We start from the raw sequence: 19,325 nt of genomic DNA on the forward strand, positions 1-19,325 counted from the left end.
TCCGTAGACGGACTCGTGCTCGTAGACACGAGGTTGTGGTGGAAGACCTCTATCTCCCGCTCGGTAGCGAGAAACTGCTTTCGCCCAACGGTTGGCCTGCAACGCTGTTCTCCTAGAACGTCTATAAAGCTTCTAATCAGTGCCAGACACGATCATCAACTGTGAGACATCATAAACGGCGTAAAACGAGAGTGAAAATTGAGTCCTTGACGTACGCGTGGATTCCCCCGTTAGTCCATGCATGTGTGCTACATTCACCCGAGCAACGTGTCGTGCCATTGCCAGCCTAGACGAGACGCTGGAACTAGAGAAACTAGAAGAACAAAATAAAACAGGGCAAATAAATCGAACAAATGGTAAAGAAGAACATTAAATGTAATCGCGAGCTGGCTGGAAAAAATAATGAAGAAAACCAAGTGATTATAAAGTGGTATCATGTTGATGATGAGATGTCCCGTCGAGATACTATTCGTAAGCAAATAAAACATCACAAGATTAATGGTCCGTTCGTGATTCAAACAACGGTGAGTAGAACGTGTTAAATACTCATTATTTTATATTTAATACGGGAGATCTTGCAGACAAGATAGGTGTGCATGCGAAATAAACAATGAACGGGCAGAAAAAGGAAGGGAACAAAATCAGGACATTTTTATTTATCGAAGGCAATCATTTAGCGGACCTATCAGCACAGCCTGCGTGTTTAAATTTAGTTATTATGCTTATTCATACACAATCAATTCAGTTAGAGGCCAATATGTAACTTGGCTATTTATCAATATGATAATGTATGCTTTTTACAATTTCTCTTCTTGTTAATGAAGCGTTTAACTTAACTGGAAATTAAGAAGAATAATTGTCAGCTAGCATGAGATGAACCGCAGAAGCCAAAATTAACATCTAAGGTCGGGAATGCTTTTGAGGGGTACAGTTCGACGAGCTGCTGGCAAACGTTGTTACCATAATTGCTCAACTAACGGGCTGTTTAGCAGGTAGATCTTTTTCATTATTAAATACTGTGTTGTTTTTCGTGGTTGGAACTTAAGGCATGCTTCACATTCCTGGTAGAAAACAACACCATAATGCAGGCCATGCAGATATATTAGAATCGGTCTCTGTCCAGTCTTCATTTACCGTGTTCATGTCTTATATCTAGCCCGCTTCCGCTCACTTCCACTGTAGACAAAGCGAGAGAGAGCCAAAGAGCTTCTATAAAACCTAAATAGAAAATTTCTTCAGAAGAATGATTTTACTGATAAACGAAGATCTGATTGTAGCAAGACGGCGACGATATCCGATTGCTTGCAATAGTGTACCTATGAATGGCAATGGACGTATGTTTGCAGTGGTGGATCTGTCAACAATCATGTGTTGCTCTCCCACAAGACGATATGTTTTTGGGTATCAGAAAACACACCTTCCTCCACGTATTTCTTGATGGCAAATATTGATTTTTTTGTTATAAGCAGTAACTAACAAATTTCTGTATCTCTTTTTCTCGGAGATTAAGTTCGTCTGTTACTAGCACAATGGAAGAGTCAAACGACATATCTGTACTGAGTCATTGATTATTTGTATTATGAACGACAAAGGGTTATTTATTTATTTACTAAAGGCATAGATGCACGTGTATTGTTTTTGGACCTGGCCACCTCTGTCTGGCAAAGCTTGTATATCTGTTGTAAAATATACATCTGGCGACTCATGAACGCGTCGCGGACTGTGTCAAAGTACGTTACTAGGGATTAATCAAGCTAGCTGAACTACCTCCGTTCGTGCATATGTGTCCGATTTTACATGCGTCTATGTAGTAGGCCATTGCGTTTCTAACTACCTGAGTGGAATAAATTACGAATCACAATCGTTAGCGATTATATTCAAGAACGGCAACTCCAAAGTACAACTAAGTATCTGTGGGATTAAAGGAACTACCGAACTGGTCGTATGGACTATCTGATAGAAGATGAGGCCATTAATTGCTATATAGCGCATCACTTTATAGCAAACATTATGCAGACTTACTCAATGTAACACACTATTAAGGCTGCTATTAGCTAAACTACGATAACAAAAGGCGAAACACCGTATTTTACCCTTGCCGACCTTAACCATTCTATGCATGCCTCTAATGTTCCAGTAACCGAAGCCAGGATCTAATTTGCGATCTCATCTATTCCGAGTAGTTTCTCTTATATGGCGCTTCAATCGATTCTGCATGCTCCGTGACCCATCATACGTTACCTGTTGGCAGCTCAGCCCCTGGGACCACACGGTGCTTTACGCCTTTCATAAATTTGTCCTTGAGAAAGAAGGGAGTGTTTGTCGCAAGTCCGACTCAGAGAGCGGTACCGTTTACTTTAACAGTTCAGGTTTTCTTGCAAGAGTTACATTATGCTGCGCCTAACTTAGAAGGTTGCGTTCTGTCTTTAGCCCCAGGGTGTGGCTCAAATGCAAACTTCATGATCTTGGTTCAACGAAGCTGAATGCTCTACTTGGCATGCACTGAAAGCGAAAGTCTGGTAAGCAAATTCAACATTCAACTTATAAAGACGTAACGCACGTATTTTACATCACGTGAATTTTCCGTGATCTTAGTTATACGCTACTAAGGCATAGCCCGGTTCAAGATGCTGTTCGTTCGGTCAAAACAGGTCAAACTGAATACAGGGTTTCTGTGTACGAAGAAAGGTCATTTGCCGCTGTGGCATTTGAGCTCGCCCTACATGCTTTCATTTAACAGTAGAAACTCGGGTTATCGCTTTTTTCTTGAGGTAAGATTCCTTCCTCCGTGACTCGTCAATATTGCAAATGATGGCATTTCTTTTTCAAAGCCTACGGCGAATGCCACCATAAGGTAAAAATGGCTCGATCCTATCCTATGCTGCCCCAGCCATATCTTATAGCAACAACCGCGCTGGTTGAATAGCATATCACTGCCATCATCTGCGTCACCGATATAATGTCAGGTTTGATAAAGAGTGCTGCCCAAACGGATGTAAAGCTTTAAAAATAGAAAAAAAAAAGCGTATTTAAAAGTTACTCAAGAATTTTGCTAAGGAAACTACGAGAGGAATCTTTCAACAGAGCTTATTGTAAAATTAAACAATTTGAGTATAAACACCAAAATACCTATTGAATTATGTTTTTAGTTGTAAAATAATATCCTACCTTAGAAAAAAATTCAATAATTACCATGACAATGCACAGTGTGTAGATGATGGCTACACGCAAACGCAGCCTATCTTGTCAGCAGAGATTTTGTCCCTGTCGAACTATTCTGGTTTTAGGAAAACGCAGGAGACGTATTCAAAGCCTTTTTTCAGTCAGATAAGTAGAACTGGACAAAAAAGAAGGTATAATATGCAATAAATACTCACATACTTTCATTTTTAACGTGAAAATATCAGCCTTGAATCAAATATATGTCATATTATGAGAACCCGTTCTTGAAATCGAATATATCTAGCCTAGTTCGTTAGATAATGAAGTCATTTCTATATATAAAATTCTTTACCAAATATATTTTTTAGAACATTAAATGAAGAAAAAAATTAGAGGAAATAATAATTAGATGTCTTACATTGACAAATCTATTTTTATCAAAAGATCATCACTAATATATATCCGTGAATCAGTTAACCAATATCATGAAGAGGCCACTCGTTGAATCTATTGATTAGGTGGATTATGCTACCCATGGGGGACCTCAATAGCCACTATGTTAAAGAATTTTCTAAAGCTGAGGGGGGATTCTCTTCCCTAATAGGTTGTTATGCGTTGCAGGACTTCAGTACGATCTATTCAAAGAATAAATGTGGCATTATTTATCACACGATCGAAGGAGTTACAAATGTTACTGATTGTAAATGCTAGTATTTTATTACACAAAAGTTTTAAACCCACGTATAGTTGAATTCAGATTTTCTATTCAGTGATGTCGCGACGAATAGCCATTTATCTATTTCTCAGCCACAAAGGTCACCCGTGAGGTTCCACAGCGCCGCCTATTGTACTTAAATAGTTCCAATTACCTTTACTGCTCGACTTTTTGTAAGAACTAGAAGCTTCACACGCGTCGCATAACTGAAATTGAGCGTCCGGCAGTTTCGTTTCCTCATGTACTGTTTTCGTTTATGAGAGACCGATATTTTTTTTTGAAAAACGATCAAGACTCTTGCATGCGACCGTGCATGCATTCGATAAAGCGCTACATAAAATCGTGTGAAACTTGTGCAGTTTTTAAGTGAGTAAGCACTATTGATAAGTGGCCAGCTTTGAGCACCATATGTGAATTCATTACCGCAAGCTACAGTTAATATTGACAAGGGTCTCGAGAAAATTGTTTCCGAATTAAACAATGATAGCTCGGTGAAAAAGGACAACAAAGAAACGGTTGCGTTGTATCTCAAGCGAGAGAACACAGAAAAAAACTGGGAATGCACAAATTTCCTAAATAGCAATATGGCTTGACGTCGTCCTAAAACCAGGTATCATTGACTCGAGCTTTGCCAAAACAATCCCTATTTTTTTTTTACCTAAAAAATTGCGCAAACAATTAGCGGCAGGTTGGCGAAAGGTGTTTTTTTTTTGTTTAGAGTGAAAGTGCGTCGGCGGATAGCTGTTGGCTGACATAACTAAAGACGCCATTTATTAAACAGTCTTAAGGGTTGATTTGGTGTAAACGATCTGCTATATCTTATTCGTATTTTAACCCTGCCACTTACAATGAGCAAACATGTTTTCGAGGTTCTGCTTTGTATTGCAAGGGTGATGTATGGGTGTACCAACTGTGCGTGTCTGTGCGTCACGCATGTGGGGGATGGAGACCTCCGGAAAACAGAGTTGAGACCGTTTCTGCTGTCACCTACGACGTTCTCCATTTCGTTTGAACGCGCGGCATGAGAAAGAGGAGTAACGGGTATTGAGGCGGCGAGGCGACCGATGTAAGCGCGATCTCACCCCGACAACTAGGGAGTCAATTTTCACGCTCGGGCAGGGGCGATTGTTTAAGGAATAGTGCAGCATTACAGCGCCTGTAGATACAATATGATGGCTAGCAGCTTTTCGTCACTCAAGATGCTTTTTACTTGTCGCTGTGCGAGTTCGAGTTACAATTGACAACTATAATAAAACATATCAAATATCTAAAATATGTTTTTAGATAATAATAATATATATTCGACACGATAATATGTTATTGTATTTCGCTTATTGGCCACCTGTGTTAGTACAGTTCAATCGGTTGTTGTGCGTACCTGAGTTTTTTGTACCCAATATTTGTCCTGTGCAGGTATATTGCTGACCTGTGCATGAAACTTCTAAACACCTACTTTTATACTAACATAGCCGCTCTAGAGAATTCGTTGTCAAATTTCCCTATTTCCTTGCATTTTTTGCTGCGCCCTCCTCCTAGAAGATATGGCACCGCAAACCCTTGATGGCATTTCTTAAGAATAAAATTATCGTCAGGTGTCAGCAGTGCTCTGGCCAATTTTACTTAGTCTTTAAGGAAGGTTTTTAGTTCTTTTAAAAGAGAAATACCATTCACCACTGAATACAACCGGTCAGTGTAAGGATAGTACGCTTCCTGACAAGGCTCGCCTACTTTTTTCTCCCTTTAAGATTTAGGCTTACGCAGACCGCGTGCCTTAAGATACGAGGCCACTTTCCTCGTCGGTGAGTTCCACAGGGAAGGACTCTTATCGTGCCGAACACTAACGACTAACGGACTATAATTACTGCTGCTTATCTTAGAATTGTACGTCGCATCGACGATCGTAAGTAATGGATCTTGATTAAAATATTACGAACGTATGATAGGATCGTTAAGCGATTCCGTTTTAAAGGCTTAGACAGTGATCATTACATAGAGGGATCATTGTCGAATAAAAGCAATCACTAACTTTACGTTGGGTGGCAGCATTTTACAAATGTATCGGTTAATCGAAGTTCATAAGGATTGCCTTGTAAATATCAGAACGTATGTGCGATAGGAAACCTTTTTTACAATAAAAGTGGAAAACATCTGATAGTGATTGAAAATTGAAGTGACGCCAGTAATTTATATTCTTGTATTAAGGACACATGTTCTATAGTCGAACAGTGGGTCGCTACCTTTTATTGGCGAAATACAAGCCAATCTCGCAATGTTTACCCGAAACGTGTTTTTGAAAGTTTTGATATTGTTTCACTTTTCCGTTTTCTTTAAATTTTCGATAAATCCTTTGAGTTACGTGTTCAGCTTCTGGTCCAATTGTTCTGATCAATCCTGCTTGGTGCAAGATATATGTTGGATACAAGGTCAGTATCTATACGGGATCTAATTGGTGACTGGATGCCACTTCTCGGCAGTAGCCGGGTATGTCAATCGACTAACAGAAACGTCATTGGAAAACGAGCGACACTGAAAGAGAGAAGCGAAAAAAAGTGATTATGGGCAGCGCAAACGTTAGATATTGAGGTCCCAACTTAGATCGCAGCTTTTTCAAAAAAGCGGCCTGTGATAGCACAACAAAGGTTTTCGATTCACAGCCCTTCATGTGTGGCTGTTACAATGCATAGTGATAGGCACCACCGCCTGCTGATGGAGAGCAGTGGCTATTACGTCTAAATGCTCATTAAAAGCGGATAGAACTTTATTCGTGTATAGTTGTTTCGAACTTCATTACGTTGAAGTTCATGTGCATGCTTGCTACTGAAAACCTGTGGTACGAGGCTAACTACTTGGTGTCTATACTATAATTCGACATCTGTAACTCGATGTATTGCGGAAACAAAAGTATTGAACATTGGACTAAGTGTATTGACCGGACACAAATCCAATACCGGTACTATCGTTGAGCAGTGCTAAAGAGAGTAAGCCTATAATTGTCAAACAGTCTAGTATATTCAGAGTTTATAGTCAAAATAATATATTTATTTAAAGTGAATTGTTTTAATTACGGAATTTTAATTACGGACTCATATGGAAGGCTCAAAAAAAACTTTATACGTCCGCCGAGAAGCTTATTAACAACAAACTTATAACTAGCGGTCAATTTAACTGCTTGCGCTTGAAAATTCAGGAATCAAAAATGAACAACATATTTTAAAAATCAATCATCAATGGCGAAGCGCGATTGCAATTAAGTGTATGCAACTCGTATGGCCGTCAGTATCTACTGCTCGGGTAAACAAGCTTGCTTTATTCATATTTAATATAGTTTTCAGCCTACTACGATCAAATGTTTTTTTTTTTTTAATATAATAGAGTCAGCCATCACTCAGGGGCAAACGACTGAGATGAGGAATCGTATCAATTAGATAATTAAAGTGATCCGTAGCTTTCGTCTCAATGGAATTTCTCCGTTTACTGGATTAATCCGACTGGTTGATGTCAGACTTAGTCTTACGTAAACTATACGCTAAACACGATCGGTAATCTCGTTCTTTCATTGTAATGCTCCAACACTTAACTTCGTCGGTATCTTCTGATATTATCGAATCTGATTTGTTATACTCGATCTAACCCAAACTACAGGTGAATTGCGGCCTGCACCTTTTTATTACGGTTATCTCATTACCCCGTTGCCTAAAATGCTTACGTCCACCCTAACTTATAGGTCCGTAACAGTTACGTTGTTGCGTTGTCGCAGTGATCCCGTATTCCTTTTAGAACAGCTTAATAAAGTCATGGCTTTATTGCAATAAACTTATCTTCCTGTCTCAACATGTTCCCTCTCTGCGTGTATCGGTCCCCTTTCGGTATCGGAGTATATAACACCCGTTAAAATAATAAGTCGTTTTGATTTGAAATTCTTGAATCTAAGATAGAGAAACATTTACTTCCACCTTGGGTTCATCCAGTTTTGTTTTTGACAACTGCTTAAATACCTTTCTTACCAATCTTCTGAGCCGTTCTTGGGATTATAGCAGCCAAACAGGCGTGCAGCTGAGCTAGAGTTCGGGTTGGATTTTACCTGAGTGTCGGCTGCGAAGTCGAAGGTTAGCTCAGTATAAGTGGTGTGTCCCTGTTTAGCTATGCATCGAAAACAAACTCGTTTATTTTTTCGGGTAGCAGAACACATGTCTCATAATAACGGATTGACGGAGACCGGAGCGCTAACTAACTGAGACAATTGTAAAAGATGTAATAGCAAAATAACAAGGGTACTGAAACATATGAGTACGATAGCGAGATTAGTTCCGTTGGCTTTCGCCAGCGGCAACCAATTATTGTAAGAGCACGATAGTAAAACTCCGTCAAACCAATCGAATATCTGTGATAAGTAGTACCGTAAAGACATAGCCACTACGAAGGTTGTGCGACATGGTCATAAGAAAATTGCAACAGATTTACTGAAACGGTCTACGTTTGCAATCGACCTAAAGTTCGAGTTAGTTCTAATGCGACAATCAACAACACTTGTCGTATCAAAACAAGTTTAATGCGATCACTGCATCACGTCAACGATACTGTCGGAACGTTCAAGCGGGGGAATTGCAACAGTAATGAGATAGACGTAACCGTAACGGAATAACTGTGTAATAATAGGTTGGGTACGATGTCAAGGGATCAGTTTAATTGGGCATACAGAGACACACATCTCCCTAGCAGTTGGGAATGCAGACAACAACAGGGAAAAAGGATCAAGTTGAGTATATGAGGAAAACGAAACAGATCCAGCGGTTATATAAGGTGGTGTCTAGGCAGAAGGCCAAATTAACAAGGACGCCTAGCAGAATTTAACTTGGGAATGTCGACTGATGTAATGCCGGCGGACACGCCTGTTACCGCTCAAGTTTCGGAGCCTAAGATTTAGAGAATAGTCTTGTAGCGAGGTGAGTCTCTTGCTGCGGATGATTCATATGCATTCGTTTAGGATTAAAAGAAAAACAATTATGTAGAGCAGTTCGCGGGTCAGCTTGGTAGTTCAATAAGAGCTTAGTCAATAGGAGTCTAGTTGAGGCCAATCAGGCCTCGAATACTGACAGATTTCAACTTGTAATTTTGTTCAACACTAATTTTTACCGCAATGTTTTACGATGAGAGCAATGTAAAAAGGGGAAGTTGAATAATATAATTCACTTAGAGTGAAGTGCATCTTGATAAGGTGTGAGCTATAGGCTATATAATTTTGATAGATTTAGATTTGTAGAAAGACTTCAGAGCTGCGTTAGTTCCAATCGCACTCAACAGACGTTTACCGAGTAAACAATAGCAAATCTATCTTATAGCCATCATGGCAACTAATCGTACTTATCATTCGAGCTTACCAACATTTCTGTTCTTAGTGCTTTTTATGGTGTTAAAGTAATCAAGTGTAAGTGATTCTACCGGCGTCGAAGTTTCATCTGAATGTTTATTGATTCGAACGGCGAACATCAATAATGCTACATGGATAATGAGAAAATAGTTTATCTACGTCCTCGAGAAAATTGCAGCGTTTTTATTATTGTTTCATGTTGTAAATACTTAACTTTTGCCACAAATGATATTTTATGAAGGAACAGTTTTTGTATTCGTATGCCTTTGAAATCTGCGGACGTACTCGATTTTAAGAGGCAACGATTTTTTTTAGCTAAAAATTACTCTTAGTCGTTTCTGATTGCAAATCGTTTAGATAACAGATTTTCAATGGTGACCGCTTAGGATCGTCCCGTTTCGCACAAGTGTCAGTCAGGATTAAATATATCATATGTGTATATTAGAATTAGTATCGCATGGAAAATTCTATTAAGTGATGTAATGATACCTAGTCACTTATAGCTGCCTTTACATTATTGTTTATTTAGAACTGAATTAGCTTGATTAATCATGTCGAGACGGGGGAAGCGAGAATCTACCTTGTGACAATAACTGCCATAGCTGTAACTATATCCTTACTCGCGTTTTCAGCTTTGACGCATCTGCCGTAAGGGCAGAGCTATATCATGGAAGGCAATGGACCTGTATCCATCCGTAGCAAAAAGATAAGCCACGAGGGTCTTCGAGACGGGTATGCTGATATGACCTCCCCTTACTATTATTTAGCATTATGTTAGCTTTTTGATGCCACCAGTTTAGATTCTACTATTAAAAAGCTACAGAATAACTCGTTCCGGCCAACGATTTCCATCTCAAATAAAGCCTGCAATTCTCTTCTGTGAGTTCGCATTAAAACGTTCTCACGAAACGAAAAAAAGCCTGCAAAAAGATTTCACTGCATCGAGATCGTGTTCTGTGAGCGGTTACTGGAGTGGCAACGTGGCGAGTAAAACAAATCATATTAGAATTAGTTAACGTGATGTAACTCACTAAAATGGCAATTGTATCTAATAATAATTGTATATAATAATGATAATAATAATCTAATTTGTTTTATATATACGTATACGTTTATTATCTATATTTCGCTTAGGTCATCTGGGATTGTCAGTCAATACTTCGCTTACGTCAGTACTAATAAATAGGTGACTAAATATTATATTCTAATAGGTGCATGATCTCCATTTTTAATATGTAGACTATTGGGCTTTTCGATATAATGTCAATGGATGAAATAAGATAGCGCCCACACATCACGACATTCTTTTGCTCCTTCCCAATTCTATGTGAATCTCCCTGGAGCAAGATCAAATTAATCAAAATGAGGATGATTATACGTACTTGATGTATTACGTCACTTATAAGTTCGCTGCGTGTTTTTGGTACATCATAAGGGCGGTGTACGTCAATGGGCATTGTCTTTCGAATCGATTCTACGACGACGAACACCGACCAGAACGAAGCTGGGACTCTGTGGACGCATCTGATTTTGCAAAGAAAACGTTCAATCCTATTCGTGTATTCGTTGAAGATCCCGACCTGCAACCCAACCCCGAAAAAGATGTCATTTCACTTTCCATTGGTAAGTAAACGTATACAACAAAAAGCCACAGCTAATAAATTCGTTATAGCCACAAATCCAGTCTTAATTTCGCCGCAAAGTTGGCTTAGCGATCGGCGGATTGGTAATATTGTTCGGTTTCATTGATTCTTAACGAACAGCTTCATCATCGGTTACCTACAATGTTTATGCGTTATTCTGTTACATTCGTTCGACTTGGATTTGTTCAATTTCTGCTAGAGTTGATCAGAAAAAAAAAAAAAGAAAAACGCTAATAAAAAAAAAGTTAGAAAGCTCGTTGGCTACCGAGAGTCACTCCGGTCTGGCTAGCAAGTGATGAGAGACTTGATGTCAGAGTACTTGCTACGATGACCTTTACGTGTACGAAAAGAGCAGTGTTCAGCATCTCAACAGCTGCATTTGACATCCTTAACGTATTATTATAGGGAAGCGCAAAGAGCTGCTAGATGCCTCCCTATGGTTTCGTCTGGTTACAAAGAGATGGGAAAAGCTTCACCAAAAGAGTACGTCGTTGTTCGACTAAGCTCTGTGGTCTCGGCGACTCCGAGATTTCTTCCACTCGTATCGAAATTGACCCTTATCGTTCCCTCAAAGTGCTCTCAGTCACCACATTATTGCTGGACACTAACTGCCACTCTTTAACGTAACGCTTCCCTAAAGGTCCAATGTTAATGTCGTAAAAAAGATGGTTCAGAAATCTGGGCCTGTCTCCTCCAGTAGACAGTCATCAGCCAACTGTTAGTAACGAGTACATTTTTACTCAGTTGTGCAGTCGTCCATGATAAGAAATTGATATTAAGCTCAATAAAGGGGTAAATTTGTGAGAATTGAGAAGGCATCATGGGGGCTGCCCTTTGAATATACACTGATAATATAGTAGGCTAAATGTTTTTCAAATGATAAGTTCTGTAGAGCTGCCCATATCTTTCTCTATGATTAGATGACCGCGTACCTTTACCTTTAAGTTTACCATTTGGCTTATTTTGATGTTTGTGATTATGTTGACAGGTTAAGGTTAGAGCAGTTTGGGACTGTCACGCTGGAGCACTTAAATCCTAAGTGCATATGCTTCTTCAAGTTTTCTTTTAAGCCAGCTTTAGTTTCTTCAAAATGGCTTCACAAATATGTAAATATCGTTTTGTCCTACAAAACTGATAAGGCGATTATTTTTCAGATCCTTAACGAATACTTCAATAGTGATACGGGCCGTTTCTGTTAAACTATTCGCAGACGAAAAAATGTACAAAGATTCAAACCAGAATTATGCAGAGGCTAAACTCTGGCGTCACGTATTTGTATATGCAGTGCATGATATCGCGGATGGAACACTACCACGCTGTCGTTTACATCGAGACTCCCAGCGATGTTTGTTAAGGTAGCACCATCGAAGATATTAGAGAAGCCGAAATATTCTCCGATAATGTCACAATTGCCATCTCTTGCTTTTTGAATATATAGAATAATCGAACTTCATCGTGTCACAATAATAATGAACAACTTCGGGTGTCATCAATAAGTAGAAGCTCTCTTTAAATTCATATGCGATGCAATTTTTCAAAAAATAGTTCCAGTTCGTTTAAGGGCTTTTTGTTTCATGCACTGTTTTGAGAAAGTCGATCTATTGACGGAAGAAAAGGTCGCTTTCTATTATGCTTGTTCTATCAGAGTACTTTACCTTTAGAGTGCAAGAATTATGGAAGAATATTTCTCACTAGGAAATCATTTATTAGAATTCGGGCAAACCTGTTCTAGTTCAGACTGTTGAATGTCTGTCAGGTCCGTAACGCTTTTGCCAAACTTGAAAAACGCCTCATTGTTGTTACAAGTTGCACTCGGTTCAGTATAAGGAGCATATACACCTCTACCAAACCAGTTACCTCTTGCTCTAAGGCCGAAAATTACTAATAGACTAACCGCATCAGGTGACAATCCTTTATTACATCTACTTTCTAACAAATATATTAATGTGTGCTTCGACCATTTCAAATACACTTCGGACGAGTACTATAGATCTACGGAGTTTTTTCGACTAGGGGCAAATAGTTATCAAAAACACTAGCGCTTCTAGCATACATAACAATAAGCATGCGGCTTTAATTATCAGTATCTAGTCATTGTATTTCTGTGTACGAGACTAGAAGCATACAAACACGATATAGATGAGCTCACTATACGATCTAAACACAACCTATTCCTCCTAAAGCCGACTCTGATTCCTGCTGACTACGCGATTGATGGTCGAAATAGTATGGACTACATCATTTGCATGTGTTTATCAAAGGTCGAAAAACTCGAATCAAAATAATGAATTTAAGAAAACCTTTTTAGCCGGAACCTTACCAGTGAAAATCCGGAAAATACAGGTTTTTTTACTTTTTTTCGTTGTCAACATCTGGATTCAAATTTGTTTTTTCAGACTGGCAGGTCGTTTAGCAACAGCCTTTAGCAACAGTTTTTAAATTAAAAAAATACATACAAATAACATATGTATGTTAAGTCCTGTTAATACAACACATAAAGGATTATTCCAGTTCTCAAACTAAACCAGCCTATGGCAATTATTTCATGTCTTCAACTATTTATCGTAACACAGTAACATAACAACAGTGATAACGTAGTACGTTCTACCCAAGATACTTGCTCTGGTTGAGCCTGGCTCAACACAACGACATTTTATAATGGGTTACAAATGTCTTTCTACCTTAACATAATTCACCTAGGTCACACAAGGAAAGCATATTATGATATTTGCCTAGATATGTATTGGATACACAAAACATAATTTAAGAATTTTTTTAACCTACCTTAGGTGATCCGACAATCTTTGGTAATCTAAAGCCATGTCCAGAGATCGTGGACGCAGTGGAACGTGCCTTACGCAGTATGAAATGCCATGGCTATATACCAAGCACAGGTACCTATGCCGCTCGTGCAGCGGTCGCGAAATACAGCGCCGTCAACGGAATCGAAATTGACCCAAGTGTGCGTAAGAAACCCTTACATGCTGACACCTGATATACTGTTCCTTACTGTGAATTGCAAATGGTTTTGAATAATTATCATTAGGTAACAGACGCGAATTTTATCACATAGTTGAATATCAATTTAGGCGCAAAACCCATTTCCATTTCCGGAGCAGGACGTAATTCTGACGTGCGGTGCTTCACATGCTCTCGAGATGTGCGTGATGTGTTTCTGCAATCCCGGTGAGAATGTACTCGTTCCTCGACCAGGTTTTTCGGTATATAAAACGCACGCGAACTCTGTCGGCATTGAGGCGATATTTTATGACCTCGACCCGGCTCATTCGTGGCAAGTTGATTTAAGAAGCCTACGGTAAATAAACTGTTAACTCCGTTGCTTCTTTCCAGTCAGCTACTACTATTATTTAAGCAAGTCAAACTTTACTGAATGGATAGACTAACATAATTTTAGATAGATACTCAGGAGTCAATACGTTTATTAAACAACTACTAGTGATTCCTTATGGGTCACAGAAAGACTTCCTAGAAAATCATGAAAATGTTTTAGCTGTGACGTATCTAACAACAACGCTTATTAAAGCCTGTTCGCCATCCTGTAAAACTTAACTGGTGATATGCAAGTTTAGTAATTCAGTTAAAACAGGACATATTTCGAGATTTCCTGCACGTCTAAAGGCATATTTAAACGATGCCTAAAAGTTATTTGAATTCTATCTAAAAGGTCAAAGTCAACTATAATCGTTGGCCATTGCATTGCTTAATACCATCTCAGGTGCGATTCACAGATGAAGTTACGTTTAAAAAATTACAGCGAATCTTGTCAGACACTGTATACACCTTATATGCTCTCTGTTTGATTATACATATTTCAGAGGCGCAATAAATAATAGGACAAGGGCCATCCTCGTAAATAATCCTTCGAATCCGTGTGGCAGTGTCTATTCAAAGGAACACCTTAAGGATATCCTTGAAATAGCAAAAGAACATCGTTTGCCCATTATCGCGGATGAGATTTACGAACACTTCGTGAGTACTATGATTTAGCCAAAAGAATAACAACTAAATACATTTTACGTTTGTTAACATATAATTGATCATTGTTGCCAGCTCGATCTATTACATGTCTAATTTTATTGCGTTGAATAACATTGTTAAAGGCTTAAATAAGTTAAATACTAGTCTTGGCGAGGAAAATCGTAAAAAGTCTCTTGATTTTTACGCAGTTTAAAGAAAATCACTTGATTTCTAATTTCTATGTAATGACACAAGTTTTTAGCAACGTCTGCTTTGAAGTCTTTGAAGGCGAAATACGGCCTAGAATGATCGAAACAGCTTCTACCACAGTCCGCACTAAATTGTGTTCTTGTAGGTGTTCTCCGGCCGTATTTACCATCCTTTAGCGTCGCTCTCTACGGACGTGCCTATTGTATCTTGTTCGGGACTGACAAAACGGTTTTTGGTGCCTGGCTGGAGAACCGGTTGGATTATCATCCATGATCGAAAGGGTATACTCACACCGATCAAGAAAGGACTCATTGCTCTTAGCCAGAAGATCATGGGAGGTACATGTCAAAACTTAATAAGATTCAAATCAGCATGCTCTTGACTTATTATATGTAGGTTAGTAAAGTAGTACATGCACGCTAGAAGTGTAGTTATTATTTACCCATATCAGCGTTTGCTTAAGCTGGCCAAGATTGTTTAACTAGTGACATAGCTACTGCTCTTAGAAGGCTGTTTGTGACAATTATTTTGATTGTGGCTATTAATTATCCCACAGGTAGCGCACTGATACAGGGGGCCATTACGGATATCCTTACACAAACTCCACAGTCCTTCTACGATGATACCGTAAAAGTTGTAGAGGTAAGGATTAGTAGTTAGCGTGGTTGGTAAACTGGCGTAAAAGGGATGTTTTTACAGAGGTTTCTTAAAACGACGCCGATAGCCAGAAGCATCTGATAATAATAAGATCTGATAAGCGTAAAATAATTTTATTATTTGAACTTACCTTTGCCCTTACGTTTTTAGATTTACCTTTGGTGGCCAACACAATATCAACTACCTACGGTCACTAATGATAAATGCTAGTTCATTTAGATAACTGATTTGGAAAGAGTTTATTTAATGGCCGCGGGGAAATAGCACCTGATATCTAACTGTAGCGTTCTGCGTACCGTTGACAACAACGTCAAGGTAGTAGCCATCTTTTGAACGACCACTGACAAACTGTGATGTTTATTTTTTCTCGAATCACGCATTCGCTCAGATTCAGTATTCTTCTACACCACACTATGTTTTTTAGAACTGATCATTCGTATTCAAGATAAACCTTGCGTTAAGCAACACTTGAATCAGGAGTAAATTGCTTGAAAAGGCCAATTTGATTTTACCTATTGCCACTCCTACTCCTCCAACACAGCTTTTGTGAAACGTCTTTAATCAGCTAGATATTGCAAACGTTCCTATTATAAACTTCAAGCTTTATTGTTTTCTTACTCTTCCTCTTTTGAGTGTTCTTGAGAAACTCGGGTCCTGTCGTATACCTAAACTGTACTCAGTGTGGTTCATACAAAATAGATCATGTTTACACGCCTGGCCCATCGAGCTACCGCTACTGTCAAAGCTATTGATTATGAAGTTACTAATGTGTGATCTTCCGATATTTTAGGATAACGCTACACTGGCATTCAATGCGATTTCGTCGATTCCTGGCCTCAAACCCGTGATGCCTCAAGGGGCCATGTATATGATGGTCAGTATCACAATTTGCAAGTTGTTGACAGCTCGAAGATCACCTTTGAATTTTAGCTACACTCGAGAAACAAGTTATGAACGCTCAGACTATTCAGGCGTACCGATATTGGCCTGATGATATTTCCTGAAATCACATCTAGCAGTCTCAAGACACGCAATACATATAGTACTTGAACGAAAGCTCCTAGCAGATTGACTCTTTATCTTCTGTAAAAGACTTCAGTTTGTTTACTCGCTGAAGTTTCTTATAGAATATTTTTTACGTGTTTACTAGTTATCATAGATTGTAAAAGACTTCAGTTTGTTTACTCGCTGAAGTTTCTTATAGAATATTTTTTTACGTGTTTACTAGTTATCATAGATTACATACAATCTAATAGATCTAGAGAATCGTGCACACTTAAGGTGACTACAAAATCAGGGCGTAACTTCAAAAGAGCAGCTTAGAGTTAGTGATGCGTATAAAGGGTCAAAAGGGTTTTTCTTTTCTTATTTCGCAATCGGCGTTTCAACTATTTCGTACAGATTTTACAACCAGAAAAAGACTCATCGTATTACCAAATAACGCTACAACTGTGTTGATTGTTGTAATAACAGGTTGGTGTCGACTTAGATCGGTTTAAGGAGTTTTCTGATGACGCAGAATTTTGCAAAGAGCTATTTCGACAGGAGTCGGTGTTCTGCATGCCAGGAAAGGCATTTTCCTACCCAAATTATTTCCGGATTGTGCTTACCGTGCCGCAGGATATGATCCTGGACGCCTGCGATCGTGTGTCAGCATTCTGTGAGCGACATGCAAAGTACTTCTGAGCTCTGCTCTTTCTCTGTCTACTCTTAGGTGTTAATTCAATCACGGAAAACAATTTGAGTAGAGGAGAGGTTCAGCGCACTGTGCAACGTTCGAATGATTTAAATTAACTATTAGTATTAACTAAAGTAACCAACATTTATTTAGCTTTCTAAACTAGATTACCTTTAAGGTAGCTGTCTTCAGCCGCGGCCTTACAAAGATAGGCATTACCATGTGTGTTCAGGTAATCTCTGTTATTTGCTCATATCGTTACGGTAGCATAACTAAATGCGAGTTTTAAATAAAGTAGGCTAAATTTCGGAATAATTTTCGGAATCTCGGAAATTTGAAAGGATTAGTTATTATATTGAAGTACACTCTGTTGTTTGCATGCTAAATAGTAGTGAGTATCTTGTGGGGAATTTTTGGAAAGTTCATTTTTATCTCAAGGAGACTGTCAGTGTTACTCTCTTAAAACGTTTGGCCGTACCTTCTTTCGGATCACACCGGTAAATAAATTGTACAGAATTAGTAAAAGGTGTGAATGTTATTCACGCACTGAAGTGGCCTGTGTGTTTATTTAATATAAATGTGCCTCTCATTTTCAAACTTCTTCGCTTGACCTCGCGAACGAAATTTTTTTATACCTATATACTCATGCTTATTTTTTATATATATGTTACATTTTATAAGCGATTTAAAGAGAGCTTTAAAGGTAGTATTATGAGTTAATTTGCGATGCTCAGCTTTAGAAATTGTCCGGCTTTGAAACTTCCTCGTAATTATTGTAGAACAGCTTTGTACATGCAGAAGCATATGTTGTGATGAGCATTTCGGCTCGATGATGTATAAATAACGATGTTAACTGGATGCTATTGATTATGTTAGATGTGCTTGAAAACTTCAATAAACTACAAAATTTTCACAGAGCTACCCCCATATGCTCATCACTACCTAGTCAGTTAGTTTTTTGCAACGTAAACTTCAATTAGGAAAAACGTAAATTCAAAGCTAACACAAGGAAACTACTTGATTGCATAACGTTGCAACTATTTCAGTTTATACTATTTTTCTCTTTACTAGAGTAGAATATCGCTATTTTGACTGAGCTGCAATTTTATGACTTATTATTTTATCTAGAATTTCACTCAAGTTTACACAAAGGCTTAATTGCATAGATAAATTTTTTTTTAAAAAAACATTGCAGCCTTAAACAACTTTTATTGAGTACGTTTCCGATATTTTTGACCGCGTCTTACCGCTTGTTCAGCTCGAAGCCTTAAATAAATCCGATGGCTTTAAATTCACGCATATCTTTAACCGATTTCTACTATACATTCCGCTTAGTAAGCGTTAAATAAGGCAAGAAGGTACACAGAAAATATTGTATAATGACGCTAAATCATGATACTCAAGCAGATCCCAACCTACACGTTTGAGATATCATCCGATTCCTATTTGGCGCCTCCTCGGTACATATATTGTTTTACAATGCTTGTTTGCCTGACAACGACTATTATTGACTCAGGTTTATCGGCGCCTACTAATGAGGTCTTCCAGTTTGCGGCACTGTCACTTTGACAAAGAGTACAGCAAGCGTACTGACACAACTCCGATACCGATGTCAAGAAGTAACCGAGCTTTACTTCACTGAAATAGCGGGTTGGCGGGTTTAGAGTTGCGACTTAACGTATCGTTTGATGACTCGTACGTACCTCGAGTTTAAGCTCGAATTCTTCCATCCAAAAAAACACCATGACGGAGCTGAGAAGCTCAAGCCTTCGTCTGATCGCAAGAGTGCTATACGTGAGCTCCGGTGAAAGTGAAATGCCATTTTTTTAGCATAACATCTACGACCTACTCTCAGCTGTCATTGGTATAGTTAGATCACATTAGTAAAAAATGGCCATTTAATGGACCTTTGTA

General features: G+C 38.6%; 1 protein-coding gene across 8 annotated transcripts; it reads left to right on the plus strand.

The window, feature by feature from the left end:
• Positions 1 to 254: 254 nt before the first annotated feature.
• Positions 255 to 18,332, plus strand: Tat (Tyrosine aminotransferase). Of its 8 annotated transcripts, XM_086988922.1 has the most exons (11): positions 255 to 524; positions 2,431 to 2,519; positions 9,878 to 9,977; positions 10,681 to 10,868; positions 13,678 to 13,850; positions 13,978 to 14,204; positions 14,725 to 14,878; positions 15,222 to 15,414; positions 15,633 to 15,718; positions 16,524 to 16,607; positions 17,207 to 18,332. In XM_086988922.1, the coding sequence occupies exons 3-11, from the start codon at positions 9,913 to 9,915 to the stop codon at positions 17,417 to 17,419; spliced, it is 1,383 nt and encodes a 460-aa protein (XP_086845048.1). In that variant the 5' UTR covers positions 255 to 524; positions 2,431 to 2,519; positions 9,878 to 9,912; the 3' UTR covers positions 17,420 to 18,332. The 8 variants fall into 8 exon arrangements, with proteins under 8 accessions (XP_086845048.1, XP_086845046.1, XP_022672777.1 ...); XM_086988920.1 differs by lacking the exon at positions 2,431 to 2,519; XM_022817042.2 differs by lacking the exon at positions 255 to 524 and having other exon boundaries at positions 2,343 to 2,519.
• The last annotated feature ends 993 nt before the right edge of the window (positions 18,333 to 19,325 follow it).

Source organism: Varroa destructor, unplaced genomic scaffold, assembly GCF_002443255.2.
Source record: "Varroa destructor unplaced genomic scaffold, Vdes_3.0 BEIS01000001.1, whole genome shotgun sequence".
Taxonomy (NCBI): Eukaryota; Metazoa; Arthropoda; class Arachnida; order Mesostigmata; family Varroidae; genus Varroa; species Varroa destructor.